This window comes from Chenopodium album, chromosome 5, assembly GCF_948465745.1.
Source record: "Chenopodium album chromosome 5, dcCheAlbu1.1, whole genome shotgun sequence".
In the NCBI taxonomy this organism is placed as follows: Eukaryota; Viridiplantae; Streptophyta; class Magnoliopsida; order Caryophyllales; family Amaranthaceae; genus Chenopodium; species Chenopodium album.
Window position 1 is genome coordinate 3,011,164 of NC_137838.1, and position 17,149 is coordinate 3,028,312.

Here is a 17,149-nt window from a genome sequence, read left to right on the forward strand (position 1 = left end):
TATAACAACAATTATAATCTGAAATTATTAGTTTAAAACATAAAAACATGTTTTTGATACTAAAAATATAAACTTTATACTATAAAATCAAAACCCAAAACCAATTATAAACATTAAGCATAAAAAAAAACTTCGTTAAAAATCAAAAACTGCCCGAAAATCATATTTAGAGGCTGAATTTGGCCACGACAGGGTGGTGCTCACTACGAAAGGTAGTGAGTCTTTCTTAAAACATTGTTTCCACATGGAAAACACTACTTTTTGTCAAAATCGGATGAGTTCAGAACCTGATCGGGATTAAAACGGGATTAATATTAACGAACCAAAATCTAAACATTAAAACACGAATTTACGTGTTCAAAATAATCTGGAATTAAGTTAAACTAATTAGTAGTATAATCACCAAAATTTCAAAACATCATTACTATAAAAGCCCTAAATCGGTTGTTCATAAAAACCCTAAAATCATGATTTTCAATGATTTAAAACCCTAGGTTATTAAATTTACAAAATCTGAAAATTATAACATTTATAAAATCTGAAATTATAAAGTTTAATCATCAAAATACAATTTGATACTAATTAAATTAATTTCAAACAATAAAATCAAAACTCATAATCAATAATTATAATTACACAAATTAATAAAACAAAGGAGAAAGAAAATAAGAGTAACATTTGTGTGAGGAAATTTTTGGGGATGTATGGGGTATTTATAGGAGAGAGGGTAGTAGGGTAAGTAGGGATATTGGGCCTCATTAAATTAATGGGTCAATTAAGAAAGTAAACTGGGTTTGGTTTGTTTGTTGGACATAAATTATAGAAGGAAGGTTCATAAAAAGTTCTTTGTAATAAAATCGTTTATCAACCCCAAAAATAATTTGAAACTTTTGAAATTAAATTCCGGAAAAATACAAGTAAATATTATAAATAATATATAATTTCATTTATAATATATTTTAAAATATGGGGGATTACATTGGAATATTTTATATTTCACAAATAATACTCCAAAGTTGCACATAAAAAAAAAATCAGAGGTAGTATAATATTTGCATATTAGAAGTTGTATGGTATGATTATATTTTTATGTTAATATTTGACATATCACAATTATTTTACAATAATTATTTTAATATTAAAGGGTCAAAATAGTTTTCTCAAGTTTTATTTTTTTTATCTAAAATTAATTTTTATTCACCCACCCGTTTACCACCCGGCCCATCCGTTTCACCCACGAATGATGGATGGATGGATTTCGGGTGATGTATTATGCGAGTGACGGATGGATCGAGAGAAACGGATGGATGCGGGTGGAGCTCCACCCGATTCATTTCCATCCCTAGTATCACTAAGCTTGACTCGAGCTCGAAAACTTGCGAGCTCATATATAATAAAATCGAACTTGACTCGAAGATACAAAAACAATGCTCGGCTCGAACTCGAGCTCGACTTAAGCTTGACTCAGAACTCGGCTTGATACTCGACTCAAACTCGTTTCGAGCTAGATTCATTGCTAATTGTATCATATTTTAGGTTAATTATTAATAAATAAATAAAAAATCAAGTTTCAAGTCTCGTAAAACAGTACATCACAATGCTTGAACAAACCAACAAACTAACAATACATCGGTTTACATTGTGTGTGTATATACCGAGCTTTGACCAAGTCGGTCTTGAGTAGCTCGCGAGTAGTGTTGTATCATAATCACCCCTATCACTTTAAAAAATAATATTAAGTAAAAATAATTTCAGTTCAGTAAAAATAAGTTTAGTTAAGTAAAAATAATTTCAGTTAAGTAAAAATAATTTCAGTTCAGTAAAAATAAGTTAAATTCTATAAAATTCAGTTTTCTTAAAGAAGAATTATAAAAGAAAATCAGTAAAAATAATTTCAGTTCAGCAAATATAATTTCAGTTGAATAAAATTAATTTAAATTCAGTAAAAATAATTTCAGTTCAGTAAAAATAATGTCAGATCAGCAAAAATAAAGTGAAGAGAACGGACCTTAATTTATATTTTATTTCAATACGGAGTACAATTTTGATTTATTTAATTTTGTATATACCCCTGGCCCTGGTGATGTTTGGCAAAACTAACAAGTTGGGAATCCCTCTCCCTCTCCCTCTCCCTCTCCCTCTCCCTCCGTCCAAACCAGAAAAAGAGAAAGAAAAACCCAACTCTCTCTCTCTCTCTCTCTTCTCTAGTCCTCGCTCAAATCACAATTCGGATCGAAGAAAATTAACAATGGAATTAGACTGTATCACGGACTTTTGTTGGGTTCCCGTATCTTCTCTCCCTGAAGATCAAGTTTATGATTCCCCGTAAGTAATTTAAATTTCAGTCTGTTTTGTTTGTTGTTGTTAGAATTAATTGTCTCTTTTGTGGTTGATTGAAGATTAATTGTCTCTTTCTTCTTCTTTTATCAATGATTTTTGTAGAGTTATTGGTTGATTATTTTGCTCATCTACTTGTTTTGAAACAACTGTATGTATGTATGTATGTATGATATTGATTAAAATATTGCCTTTAGATTATTATCATACACATATTAATTAATTGATAAATAAATAAATACTTGTTTGTTATTTGTGCCTGATTTAGGGTTAAGTACTAACAGACTCTATAATTAATTAATTAATGTTTGTTTAGCCAACAAGGGACAAGGAGGCTGGTTCGCTCCACCAAAGCTGACGACATTTACAAGCTGACGAGCCGGTAATCTGTCTCTTATCTGCTCTTGTTTCTTCTCCTCTCTTTGATTGATTGTATTGATTTGTGGTTCAGTTATATATATATAGTATGCTTTCTGGCCGAAACCACCACGGTCTCATTAATGCTAGTAGTAGTATGCAGGGAGAATTTTGAGGAGTTGGGGTGAGTTGGTATGAGATTTTTTACCCCATCCATGAGCAATTTTAAAAAAATCTCATCCACCTCTTCTATACATTTTTCTCACTCTTACAATAATATATGAATTGTGTAATAATATGTCAATGTGGTTGTCTATGTAAAGCTTTTAAAAAAAAATATGAATATTGATGTAATTTATATATATTTTTCAATGTATAATTTATTCTAAAAAGTGTTATTTAATATATAAATAATGATTTGGAATAAAGACTAGACCCACTTTTTTTCATTGTTGTGGGGCATGAGATAAAAAAAAACTCATGACTTTCTCACACCATGAGACAAAAAAATCTCATGGTTGGAGATGCTCTTAAGGACATTAAAATTCAAATGGTGAAAATGTGAAATATTGACAAAATCAATCTACAATATTAATAAAATATTAATTAAGGGCTTAAAATAGAGGCACACCTAAGAAGGTGCAATAAGTCTGAATATAAAAGGTTTCCAAAAAGGAGTAAATTTCCTCTCATGTTTTTTTTTTTTTTTTTTTTTTTTTGACAAGTATTTCCTCTCATGTTATCTGTCACCTAAAGATATTTAATAACAAACAAAAAAAAATATTTTTTTTATAAAATACTCATGATAAAAGGGGAAAAAAAGATAAAATAAATTGGCAAAATAGGAGGAGCATACAAAAGAGGATTTCTTGGTCTCTAGCTACTTAAGACCAAAATGGTCTCAACCAAATAAAAAAAAAACATGATTGCTAAACGCAACCTCTAGTTACTACTATACACCCCTCCTAAATACCATAAATACCCTTCTAAGCTAAAATCATCTTCACGACATTTTTGCCTGCTTTCCTTTCCACCTTCTTCCACACCTAATTTCCAGAAATTTATATTTTTGTTTATTCGAATTACTTACATAATCAATTAGCGAACAATATTCCGAGATCTAATGAATATGAACACGAATCGAATGAAGTTGGGTGACACACGAAATAGGCTCAATCATTTCATACAAGTTGAACGAAATATAAAAAAAGTGGTTTTATTATTATTTTTTTTTTTTTGAAGGATGAAAAGTGGTTTTATTGATTCTACACAGAATAGATTCGTATGATTCTTATCAAATTCGAAGAGGCTAATGTAAAAATCATTACCCATTGCAAATTCAATGTATTTTAAGTTAAATTAATGCACTCTTGTTATCAGAGATTACTTGAGAGGAAAAAATATAAAATGGTTATTTTTTCCCTACATCTAATAAATGAGTGGAATAGAGGTTGCGCTAAGTAAAGTCAGGTTGCGTTTAGCACTCCCAAAAAAAAAAATAGCTGGAATTGAAAAAGCTGTAATGCAAACAAAATAGCTGAATGAAAGAAAAGAAAAGGACAACTCTCTCTCTCTCTCTCTCTCTTCGAAAATCAACAATGGAAATAGACTGTATCACGGACTTTTGTTGGGTTCCCGTATCTTCTCTCCCTAAAGATCAAGTTTATGATTCCCCGTCAGTAATTTAAATTTCAGTCTCTTTTGTTTGTTGTTGTTAGAATTATTTATCTCTTTTGTGGTTGATTGAAGATTAATTGTCTCTTTCTTCTTCTTTTATCATTGATTTTTGTAGAGTTATTGGTTGATTATTTTGCTCATCTACTTGTTTTGAAACAACTGTATGTATGTATGATATTGATTAAAATATTGCCTTTAGATTATTATCATACACATATTAATTAATTAATTAATTAATAAATACTTGTTTATTATTTGTGCCTGATTTAGGGTTAAGTACTAACAGACTCAATAATTAATTAATTAATTAATGTTTACTAATACTTCCCCCATCATATTATCCGCTTGTCTCCCTCGGTCCCTCCCCTTCCCTTCAATAGAGAGATTAAATTGTAGGAAAATGATCCCTCCAACAATGGAAGGAAAACTCACCAATCTTCTCTCCCCTCCTCTTCTCCTCCCTCCCCTTCTTTTCCTTCCTCTAATGTTATCCAAACACACTGTTAGTTTACTAATACTTCCCCCATCATATTATCCGCTTGTCTCCCTCGGTCCCTCCCCTTCCCTTCCCTTCCCCCTCATTTTATGCTATCCAAACAAAGTGTAATACTCAAGTTTAGTCATCCTTACTGTCATGTCAATTGTCATTCCAGCTTGGGAGTCAATGACAATCCAGATGTTGATGATGAGGAGGAATCTGAGGATAGCTTCAAAAACTATGCAGCCTTGGCCTTAAATAGGTATGGTGAAAACCATGAGCTTGTGGAGATTGGCCCTGTAGCTGTTGGAGAAATCGCACAAGGCCGTGTTTTGCATTTCAACATCAAGGCTAAGGCTCAGAACCAGGATGAACCACCTAATGCTGTAGAGAAGACTTTTTTCTGTGAACTGATCAAAACTAACGCGAAAGATGTCAATCTTGTTTCTTTGAGGTGCTTGGGAGAAAGCAGCCAACTACCAGGTTACTTTTTCTACATTTAAAAATTGATTTCTTAATTATCTTTTCCACTTCGCAGTATTATCTTTATGTAGGTGTTCTTATTTAGACTTTTGCACTCTCCATTATTATTGTGGTAATCCTTTTGGTGCTTATTTTCAGAGAAAGCCAAGACTTTTGGATGCATTTATTGTTCTGACAAGAATATTCATCATCCGGATGAGAACTATTCGCACTCTTACCATACTGGTAGGGAAAAACATCGAGAATTCGTGTTCTCCAAAATCATATCGTTGCGTAAACAAATACGGGATTGGTATGTTGAGGCTTCTTGTTTTTGTTGTTGTTGTTGTTGTTGTTACCAATTCTCTAGTATCACTCATTTTCATTTTGACGGACTTAATTGTGCTGTTCATACTCTGTTGTTCTACATTCTATTGAGTTTGATTATAAAGTATGGCAATGGCCCTTTTATGTAGCAGTAGGCACTTGCTATCATGTTTACTTAGCACAATTCTTGATTTGTATTTATTTTTCATATTGCTATTCTTATTGTGATTACTACCTTTGTCCGGAATAATTAAACAGTGAAGAAAGCCAGGTGAAGCCTAGTTTTACACATCCTGGAGTTATGTACTTTGGGTCACCCTTCTCAAACTCACCATCGCAATATGCAACTGCTGCCTTACGCCTGTTTAATAGCAACAAGGTGTGTTTTCTTTACACTGGTTCCTCTTCTTTCTAATAATGACTATGTGAATGCTATTGTGCAGTAATGTCTTTTTTCTAGTCATATGGTCATTCCTTTTTGTCTTCATTGGTTGCAAATTACAGAATGCAAACTGGGAGTTTGTGAAGCATCGCTGCTGGGGACACTCAGCTCCAATATTTATAGGTTTGATTACACACATAAACTTCGATGCTAAAAACTTAGATGACCCTGATGCTGGAGTGTCCACATTTTTTGCTGAAGTTATCCGTAATCGGACTTTTCTCTTTGCTGCTTCTTGTGAACGCTTGGAACCAGGTATATTTCTATAACGTGTTTTCTTTCCTACAATTAGTTTGTTGGTACGAGTGTGTCTTTTGACGATCGTGATGCCTACATATATTTCAGAGAAAGCTGAGCATCATGGTTGCAGTCATTGCCCACATCGTGTTCTTCATCCTCCTGGTCCAGGGTATATGAATGGCCGGGGATATGTTGATTACAAGGCCTAATACCATTATCCTGATTCTAATCTACTTTCATTTGTGTATGCGCCCTCTTAAAACCTCTATGAAGCTTATGTGGGAGTGTATTGACTTAGCATATCTGTGTATACAGTTGCTCCATACGTTGCAATTTCGGGTTTCCATTTTCTTGCAGCTTTGTCTGTGATTAGGCTCTCTGGCCTTTTCTTGTTAAGGAAAAGTTAATAGTAATAGTGAACTGCTAAACCCTTAAGGCCTTAACTCTGTTGCCTTTAGTAAGAGTAGTCTCTCCTAGGTAAACATTTTTTTTATGAATGTTGTTAATGTTATATGTTTATCATCTATCTATCTATGCAAATCCATTTCTGCCAAAGTTACAAGGCTCTGGGGAAAGGTATCCATACAAACACGTTCATAATTTAAATTGACCTAATTGTTATTTAATCTGACCTAACTTAAAGCCGAGATATAACATGACCATCTTTTTATTTATTTTTTCATATAACTTGGATTCAAATTTATGTATTTGTATGTTAAGAGTAGTTGTTACTAGTATTTATCCAAATTCTTAATTTACCATCAACCAATTTCTCTCATGTATTTCTGCAAACATAAATCAAGAATACTTATTTTTAACTTCACTTGTTTTCGTATACTACTTATAATCATTTTTTGTTATTGCTTAGGTGAACTTATGTTTATGAACTTGATAAAAACTTTGACTAAACGAAATGTCAATTTTTGAATAATTTTAAACTTGAATAAGATTATTTTTACTAAAACAAAAGGATTGAAATTCCCAAATACTGAATATGAGATATTAAGGGTTCGTTTGGCATCGTTGTGGTTTTCTGTTTTTTGGTTTTTTGTTTTTTAAAAGTGTATTAAATATGTCACATAATGAAACAAAAATTATATAGAATTATTAAAATCATGATAATTTTGAAAACTGACAACAGAAAAGTGGAAACACCATTTGGTTTTTTTTAAATAATAATAATAATAATAATGATAAGCTAAAAATCAATGGTCTAACTAGTAACAGTTGCAAGATTAATAGAGGCCTAATAATTGGTTACAACTTACAATTGTCGAAAAAAGATTAAAAAAAAAAAAACAGTGAAATTTGGATAAAATAAATTTAGTGCAGATTACAAACAAACTCGGCTATACAAATTAAATTTTGCTATATATACTCAATCTCATATTAATAAACTATCCACAGACCCACTAGGTAACTATAGCAAGGTTTAAAGATAAGTAAAAGGTGAACCCTACACCCTGGTCTAAATTACAATTTAAGTCACAGAAGATGTAAGCTCCATTTCCTTCCCCTGCTCCAAGCTGGTGCAGAAATAGTGTTCACAACAATCATCACTTTGATCTTCTCAGTAAAGGCCAACTTCTGTAAAACTTCAAATATCCACTTAGTCTCAGCACAACCAAAAATGCAACAGAATGATTGAGCTAACATTCATTGAATTTCAAGTGCCTGTGTAAGCAACTTAGCAACCTCATGTCACTGCAGGAGGGATTATTTTGCAGACTTCTGCAGTGAAACCACAATCCATCAATGTAAGCAACCATGCTCGCTGTTGTTCAGAGAGTCGATCTCTAGGGCCTTTGACTTCAACAAGTTTCGCTTCACCCTTGTACTCTCCATGAAAGCGCCATAACAGTAGATCAGGCATTCCACTAGTCCAACTATGGTAATCCTGAGCCAAAAGCCGGCAAAGATTTGCTAGGCAAGGCCCACCAATGCATGTAACAGCTGCACGAAGCTCGGAAAGTGAATTCCTTTCCCAATTAACACCCCTGCAAAGAGTTCCAAAATGCAACTCCCACGACATTATGAGGATACCCTCAGCCATACCCTCATGAATCTTTTGCAAGTGAAGTTCAATAATACTCTTTCTGGCAACATAGAAATTGTCACTGTCCATATCTAAAGGTGCATTCTGCAAACAAATAAAACTTATTTAATCAAGCACCTTTATACTTTCAAAATGTGGCAGATCAAGGGAAAAAAAAATGTTGTAAAGCGGTCAATTTTTGTAAGAAAAAATTTAAAATTTCCAGATTTCATAAGATATTAAGATGTAATTCCAAAACTCAAATTTATGCCCCATAACTCGCAATTTGGCTCTACTCCTTTCAATTACAACTAAAAACAAGAGTATGAATTTGTTATACCTGAAATTTAGTGCGGAAGGTATTTGGTACATCTGAAAAAATTACATCCCACATAAGAAGACCATAAATAGTCAGCCAAATGCCACTCTCTGTATGGACACCCTGCCAGCCACCACCTTCTCCAGCATAGAACTGTAAAGCAAGCTCTTCTACTCCACATTGCTCACCATCTTTGCCATAAAATCTGCTCTTCATTCCTACTTTTCCAGTCAGTGGTCTTCCTTGGATATGGACCTATGTAGATAGATAATGCTTCAAGTTCAAATTCTTTTAATTTCAAGCTCTTAAAATAACAACTATTAAAATCTCTATACAGCTACCTCAGTGATCTTTCTTTTGACAGAAGCAGCATAGCCGGGGACTTTCCACCACCTTGGTGGCTTACTCAAGCGTATGACCCGCCTCTGCAATGCCATTCTTGAGCCAGCACGAACCCAAGGGTCCAGTATCCCATCTTCTGCAACACAGAGACTCTCTTCAATACAGCCCATGTGCTCTAAATCAACTGACAATCTTAACGTCCAGTATCCCCTTCTTCCATCAGAAGCACAACTGTTGAGCAACAGCTTCAATAATTTGATGGCGTCTTGGTACCTATAAATAAAATTCAATTCAGCTATATCACCTTCTAAAAGCATCACAAAACATCACAACTGGCATACAACTGTCTACCTTGGACATTATGTCATACAGATATATCATAGAAGAGCTGATTGCAGCACTAAATTTCTACTCAGCAAATTAAGAAAGTACAACATGCAGAAAAAATCCAAAGGACTTGCATATAACTGAATGAGTAAAATTAAACGGAAAAAAATAAAGGAAAAATTGACATTTGCTACCAGCAAAAGAAATGTGTGTCACATTTGCTACCTGTTAATTTTTTTTTATTTTATTTTGCTACCACCCAAATCTCTAAAATATTTACTACCTCCGGTTCAATTTAGTCGCAACAAAGGACATGTTTGCGGAAACCAAGGCAAAAGATTGAAAACATGATTATGGAAAAATAAGGGTATATGCTTAACTATTAATCCAACCCAAAAAAAAGAAAAAACAAATTTAACCTTAATTAAATTAAATAACCCACCACCATCAACACCACCAAGCATCACCCAAACCACCCACCACCACCACCCAGCATCACCGAAACTACCCACCACCACCCAGTACCGAACCCTGCACCGCCGACGCAACACCACCACCCCACTCACCCATCAACCCGTCGACCCACCACCATCACCCCACGCACCCAGCAACCCACGAACCCAGCCACCCCACACTACCACCACCCCACGAACCAAACCGCCAATCTGCAACCCACGAATCAAACCCACGAAACCAAACCCACTTTTGTCGCTGATCTGAAACCCACGAAACCAAACCACCGATTGCAACCCACGAATCAAACCACCGATCTGCAACCCACGAAACCAAACCACCGATCTGCAACCCACGAATCAAACCCACTACCGCCACCCGATCTAAAACCCGCAAATCAAACCCACGAAACCAAACCGCCGATCTGCAACCCACGAATCAAACCGACGAAACCAAACCCACGACGCCGCCGATCTACAACCCTCGCTGCTCGTAACACCATGAAGCCACCATGAAAATGGGGTTGGAGGAGGAGAGAGAAAATTAAATGGGATGAGAGTTTAATTAATTAAGATTGGTGTTTAATCTAATAAAATCAGATTTATAATTTGATAAGGGTGTTAAAAAAAAAAGTAAGGGTATGTTGGTCATTTACCATCCAAAAATATACTAAAAAAATGAAAGAAACAAGTTTGTTGCGAGTAAATTGAACCACCCAAAAAAGGAAATTGTTGCGAGTAAATTGAACCGGAGGTAGTATTTCACTACCAAATGACTTACGCCGTTACTATTTTCGTTAATTGGGTTTAGCAACCGTTCAACCACCCCTCCACCTCCATGCCACCCCCTCCCCACGCCGGCACGAACCTACCCCCTTCCTACGCAGCCAACCTCCTTCCCTTTCCCCGTTCTTGCTGCCTGACCCCCACCCCAAACCAAAACCAACCCATTTTCCCCACCGGGATCGCCCCCCAGCCCCGTTCCCCCCCCCCCCGAAATCAACCCCCCTCCCCTTCCCTTACCCTTTTCGGCCATCCCTAACTAAACCACCACCACAAAATGAATTTTAGGGTTTCGCTTATGGTGGTTTTGGGGTGGTGGTTTAGGGTTAGGGATGGCCGAAAAGGGTAGGGGAAAGGGAGAGGGTCGATTTCGGTGAGGGGAACGGGGCTGGGGTGCTGATTCCGGTGGGGGGAAGGAGAAAAGGGGGTGGTTTTGGTTCGGGGTAGGGGTCGGGAACGCAAGAACGGGGAAAAGGAAGGGGGTTGGCTGCGTAGGGTGGGGGAAAGGGAGGGCGGTGAGTTCGCGTTGGCGCCGGCCGAAGCTCTGGGCGTCAGCCGCCGGTAGGGGGGAGGGGATGCAGTGAGGTGGAGGGGTGGTTGGGTTACTTTTTTTTTGGAATAAACTTAACGGAACCTTAATGGATTCCGTTAAGTGGTAGTGAAATTTTAATTATTTGATTTTAGGTGATAACAAAATAAAATAAAAAATTAAACGGGTAGCAAATGTAACACAAGGTACTTCCGCTGGTAGTAAATGTCAATTTTTCCAAAAATAAAATAAAATCTGAATCTTAAGTTCATGAATGGAAGTCTTCTTCACCCTTCAACAATTTAAATAAATATTCCCTACACACTATGTTACCCGGACTCTTCATTTCACCTCACGTACCAGTGTCGGACCCTCGGCACTCGGACATGGGTATGACACCCAGACACTTCACTTTTAGTTCAAAATCATGGAATTTTTTCACAAAATAGCCGAGTTGGACGCTTAGACACGTACCCATGTTGGACATGGGTACCCGAGTCCAAGTAAAAGAGACAGTATCATCACAATTTACATAAATACTGTAAAATCCTCATGATCTGAAACAGCTAAGGGTTTGGTCTAGATATCTAGCTTAAGTCTTCAGTTGAATGCCAAAGCATTCCTTGTCAGGATTTTCATCTTCATGTTGAAATTAAAAATAATAAATCAATGGTTAGGTTCTCTCTGAACACCAACCAACCACTAATTAATTATCTTTCGTTTTACTTGGGTGTAAAATACAACAAATATAAAATCGACTTTGCTCTAGGAAATTCTAGCTTAATAATACAAATACTCACCAGCCAATTACTACAGCTCACAGGGGTAGGAAGGGTCTTCCAAATCATGACATGAAGTAGCCACCTTTTTCTTTCTTGAATGGAAGCTCAAAATGCTAGAAATACTATATTAAGAAACTACCCTTGCAACACATCAAGAGGATGCAATAATAGATCTAGGTCAACCAAAAAATTATTAAATCTAGTCTTTGAATGTTTGGCTCGTATCTGTCCACACAGCATATCTCTTACAATGTAGTCATCAGAAGTCAAATAGCTTTAGGAGCATTCATCGGGAAATCATCCAATCTTTAGAAAGATTCATCAATCATGCTCCAACATCTATACCTTGCCTCTACACTTGAGGAGAGTATTAACATAATGAACATTTATGGAGCACACATCTATGCATTTACATGATAGTAATATAATAACACAATTCATCAGACAATATAGTGTAATAGACTAACTTGGAGGGGTAGTATAGGTATTCTAGTTTCATTAGTTTATTAGGGTTAATAGTCCTTAGTATAAATAGAAAGGTAAGAGAAAGAAATAGATAGGCAGAATGTTATTATTTTAGAGAGTTCTTGGAGAGTGATGGCCTAAAGCCATTAATGAGTGTACGCAAGCTTTAAGCTTTTCTATCCAAAACAACCTTCCGTCCATTTTATTTAATCGCACCACACTAGTTCGTTGCAGATAGCAGGCCAAAAATAACACTGGACTATCATCACAGGCCTAGAATAATTTTGCATTGAAATGACAAAAATAGAACCCACCTTATTTTATCCAGATAACAAAGGAAGCTATTCTTCTTGTAATTCTTTTTCATAAGCAATGACAGAATAGAATATAGAAAAAATTGTGATTATGACAATGTGAATGTTAATGATAAGTATCATCCACTAAAACTATGGGATTAACCAGGATAAGGAGAATAACTATTAAATCAGCAGGCATCAAAGCAAATATTTTCAAAAAATTTTAATAAATAGAAGGAAACAATGAGTACCTTTTTGAGTATTTTCAAGATCTCACACAGCTCATTCACTGTAAGAATGTGCAAAAGTTCTTCCAGAACATTGTCAATAACTTCACTCTTATAGCCAAAAGAACAAACATAGGATGCTTCTGTTGGACAATATCATACAACAGATCCACCATTCAATCTTGATAGCCAGAAATACACATCTCACAAGCACATGCTGACACGAAAATTTACCTGACAACTCATTAACTGCTTGTTGGTAATCCAATATTTCTGGATATGTAAGACTAGATATGCGAAACCATGGTCCTGAAAGAAAAATTATATTAAAAATTCCATATAGGAATAACTAGTTTGCACTTTGCAGAATGTCATTTATTCATGCATCACAACTGCATCTCCCAATGTCAATTAAGTATTCTTTTGAAGCATTAAAAGTAAGCCAAGGGAGTGATGCGGAAAAAAGAAAAAAAGAAAAAAACACCTTTTATTCTTTGTATGTTTTATCATTATCTGATTATTTGAAGATAAGAAAAATAACCTAAGAGTTAGCCCCAGAACGCAGTAGAGGGAACTTTATAAAAATATGATACAAGAAAAACACCAATGCAACTGAAAACACAATATTCAACTACTTTCAGAAAATTTTTTGGCTCTGGCAATCTTCAATGCAACAGACATAAACATAACAGAAACCACAGAAGATAAAATAATATGTATACAATCAAAATAAGATGTATCAAAACATCTCCATCAAAGCACACATTGACACTATCAGTTTGTTTCACTAGGAGTCTGCTTTCCAACATGTATGTATGAACATATGGTAAAACCTGGTTTTGACAGCAACTTCCATACTATCCAAAGGTTATATGTATGTGGTGGAGAATTTCACCAAACATGCATATGCAATTATTTGTTTACATTTTGTGAATTCTATGAAATTTGAAAGATGCCAAGATGGTGACATGAATGGAACCTTTTCTTGTGTAGAGTCATACAAAAAGTCTTTGGCTGTCATCTGACATTGAGCTGAAAGAATCTGGTAACAATGAACCATTATTTCAAAACGATCAAGTGATACAAATATGAAATAGCTGTTAAATATGGAGGTTGAGCTGAGTGTAAAAGGGAATAGCCTACCTAAGAATAACTTCTCAGCATCTGTGAAAAGACAAAGGTTTCCCCTTAAAGCCTTTTCAATCATAAGCCTAAAATTCTGCTGGTACTTTATGGGGCTCTGTGGACATATCTCACCAGACTTCATCAGACGAAAAATATTTATACATGATGAATTCAACATAGGTATGTCATCCTTTGACACTTCGTTACAAGATGGTGTATTTAGGCACATCATCTCAATGGGCACAATATCCAGGGAATTTTTCGGGACTAAAGTGATGGCTCCCTGCAGCATTACATATGACAAACACAGTAGTTATCATATTGAGACCAAGAAACAATTAAAAGATACTGCCAAGTGCCAACAATGGAATTAGAAAAAACTTCAGTTTATCATAGGCATTTCTAGTACATAACAAGCTTCTAAACAGTGTTTGCACAAGACCAACAACATCTTTTGCTTAGAACTTTGGCAAAAAAAAAAATACACACTACCTAGAAAATGTCCCCATTTGCGAAATTTCCACCATTCTTATCTTCCTTCTTAAGATCATATTAATCACGGCGTTATTGATGATTTTTAAATTTGAGCAAATTTAGTGACAGAAATTGGTGTTCAGGGCAAAAGAATGCAATTTTTGTCTAGGCCAAAAACATGACCATTGAAATCAAGAACAGCACTTGGGAGCAATCTTCAATGAAGATACATTTTGAAAAGTTAGATGCTAAACTTGAAAAAAAATAAATAAATAAAAAAAAAAAGAACTTAATGTAAAAGAAAAAAGGTTTATACAGCAATAGCCAAAATGAATGAAAAATAAAAAAAGCCAACTTAGCAAGCAAGATATTAAATTCATGGTATAAGCAAAGAAGATGATTGTTTGTGTCCCTGAAAAGGAGGAGGGTAGGATTGGGAAACATAAGAAAATAAAGAAGAAAAACATTTGATAGATTAGTAACAAACTACCTTGAAATTGATCTGATACTTGTCAATCAAAGGAGACATATGCTGAGCTAATTCCCGAGGAAGAAAACCTAGGACTGTTCCACTGCCGGAATCTGGAGAAACAACCTGGCCTCAGTGGACCATACAGTCTATACCAAAATTAGCAACATAACAAGCTTAACAAAGAAGAAAACTGAGATAGTAGGTATAAACCATGATAGCATTAGGATCTTTAATGTTGGTAGGGTCTCTGAGAAAATAAATGCTAGCTCCAGAAATAATTTCTGTTGCATCTACATACTTACGACCCACAATGCATGTCTTAAAAACCATCCCAGATAGCTCACTAAGAATTCCTTCCATATCGAAGTTTGATGCTCCAGATTCAAGGTCCACAGAATAAGTATCAACCATGTCATTTATACTATCATCAACAATGTTTAAACTATCTTCCTGTTGTGAAATAGAATCTAAAGCTAACGATGACTTCAATGAGGTTCCATCATCAGGTCCACTGATTTCACATTGACTTATGGCACAAGTTGCTTTATCATTGCTAATGCTGGCCAACTGGGGAATATCATTCTTCATGGGTTCACTGTCTTGAATCACATTAGTTTCAGCAAGAACCCCCTCATCCACACACTTATTATCTTTGAGTTTCGAGCAGAAGCTGAACTGAAGAAGAGTGCTTTGACTCAGCTTTCGCTTTGTGCCTCTGACAAGACACATATCTGAAGTGATCAATGAAAAGTTAGAACGGATTGCACTATTACAAACAAGTCTAAGCCAAATGAAGTACTAGAAACTACATATCTATTAAGAAGAATTACGGTACTTTTGTGAAAAAGAAAGAAAAAAGATTTGAGCCATACTATGTATCTAATAACTCATTAGTCATGACAAAGCAATACTACCAACATATATGTTAGGAGAGCAAATGACACAACTCTATTCTTACCAGTGCATGGTGTGAATGTATTTGACTACTTCAATGAAGAACAGACAGAATAATAATTGACTTTAGTGGTTATTGTAGACAAAGAATAGCATTGAATATAATAAGTAAGATTGCACGTGTATTAGCGATAATAGCAGCAGGATCAAAATGCAAAGATGGATTCAATACAAGAAGTAGAGCTCATTAAGGATGTCATCCTCTTAATCACAGTGACATTGGGTATTTGGATTATAGATATTATCATTTGACTTCTTTATCATGCCCATACATTGATCTTCACTACTAGCATTCAAATTTGAAGGAAAAGACAAGCGAAAAAGCTTGTTTCCACTTGTAATCTTTCAACCTTTTAGGAAACCGCCGCTCCAAGACCTTACACTAATCAATTGTCAAGATGAATTCGGCAACCTCAACAAAAGTTGCATCTTTGCCAATGCCAACTAAAACTAGTAAACATATCAACCAACTCAACAACAGCTCAATTGTATTAAGTTTGTAACTATATTCCATCAAATTCAAATCTGACAACACCAATTAGTTGCAACAAAATCCTATAAACAACATTTTCTAACCAATAACAAATCAAATAAACCAAACTTTCAGCCAAATTACAAATCATAAACTTCAATGTTCAACAAATAATGAGATAATTAAGTAAAAATTGAAACTCAAATTAGACTAACCAAGATGTGAATTAACAGAGCGATCGTCGCCGCGAATCTGAATGCTACAAACTGGACAAGTAACGAATTCATTACCAGAAGTTACGGCTTCTGAATCATCGTCGATTTTCTTCAATTCCGCCTTTGTTATTGCAGAATCATTAATTATGAACTTTTCATCATTTTCAACTTTCAGAGAATTCGACGATGATGAGGAAGAAGAAGAGAGGATGCGAGAGAGGTTAGGGAGGAATTTCCTTCGTTTTCCGATGATTCTTTTCAGGCTTTCTCTTCCTCTTAGCATTTTTTTCCCAGAAATTTGGGGAAATGTGATTAGCGTAGGATTAGGGTTTTAGAAAATTTGCCCAAATTTTGAAATGGGAATAAATATTGGGGACGAATCGCACCGTACCTTTGGATATTCACCCTCTTCCCGCCATTTTTTGAGGGGATTTAAGTATTTAACTCCTCATTTCCAATAATAGCCTCCTCTTCTCCCAAATAAACCCTTTCATCTTTCCTCAATTTCACTACTTGTATTTTTTCAAAAAAAAAAAAAAAAATTCACTACTTGTAAGTTG

At 35.1% G+C, this 17,149-nt stretch overlaps 1 protein-coding gene and 1 pseudogene across 3 annotated transcripts; one reads left to right on the top strand and one right to left on the bottom strand.

Moving 5' to 3' along the window:
* Positions 1-2,111: 2,111 nt before the first annotated feature.
* On the top strand, positions 2,112-6,875 carry LOC145630064 (uncharacterized). Of its 2 annotated transcripts, none has more exons than XM_081682298.1 (7): positions 2,112-2,325; positions 2,654-2,719; positions 5,025-5,332; positions 5,471-5,624; positions 5,897-6,017; positions 6,143-6,335; positions 6,426-6,875. In XM_081682298.1, exons 1-7 carry the CDS (start codon positions 2,249-2,251, stop codon positions 6,527-6,529), a joined length of 1,023 nt encoding a protein of 340 aa, XP_081538424.1. In that variant the 5' UTR covers positions 2,112-2,248; the 3' UTR covers positions 6,530-6,875. The 2 variants fall into 2 exon arrangements, with proteins under 2 accessions (XP_081538424.1, XP_081538425.1); XM_081682299.1 differs by having other exon boundaries at positions 5,906-6,017.
* Positions 6,876-7,485: 610 nt separating this feature from the next.
* Positions 7,486-16,872, bottom strand: LOC145631315 (fanconi-associated nuclease 1 homolog; annotated as a pseudogene). The gene is made up of 11 exons (XR_014112384.1): positions 16,590-16,872; positions 15,159-15,679; positions 14,967-15,071; positions 14,021-14,285; positions 13,857-13,919; positions 13,112-13,186; positions 12,902-13,020; positions 9,948-10,113; positions 9,016-9,323; positions 8,696-8,929; positions 7,486-8,460 (listed from the first exon to the last, which is right to left on the bottom strand). The product of XR_014112384.1 is annotated as a fanconi-associated nuclease 1 homolog (transcript).
* Between the last annotated feature and the right edge of the window lie 277 nt (positions 16,873-17,149).

Excerpts from the sequence above, each read along its gene's own strand:
- LOC145630064 (XM_081682298.1), top strand. The coding sequence starts at position 2,249 with ATGGAATTAGACTGTATCACGGACTTTTGTTGGGTTCCCGTATCTTCT. Across the intron at positions 2,326-2,653 it reads GATCAAGTTTATGATTCCCC|CCAACAAGGGACAAGGAGGC; the intron begins GTAAGTAATTTA and ends ATGTTTGTTTAG. Across the intron at positions 5,625-5,896 it reads CGTAAACAAATACGGGATTG|TGAAGAAAGCCAGGTGAAGC; the intron begins GTATGTTGAGGC and ends ATAATTAAACAG.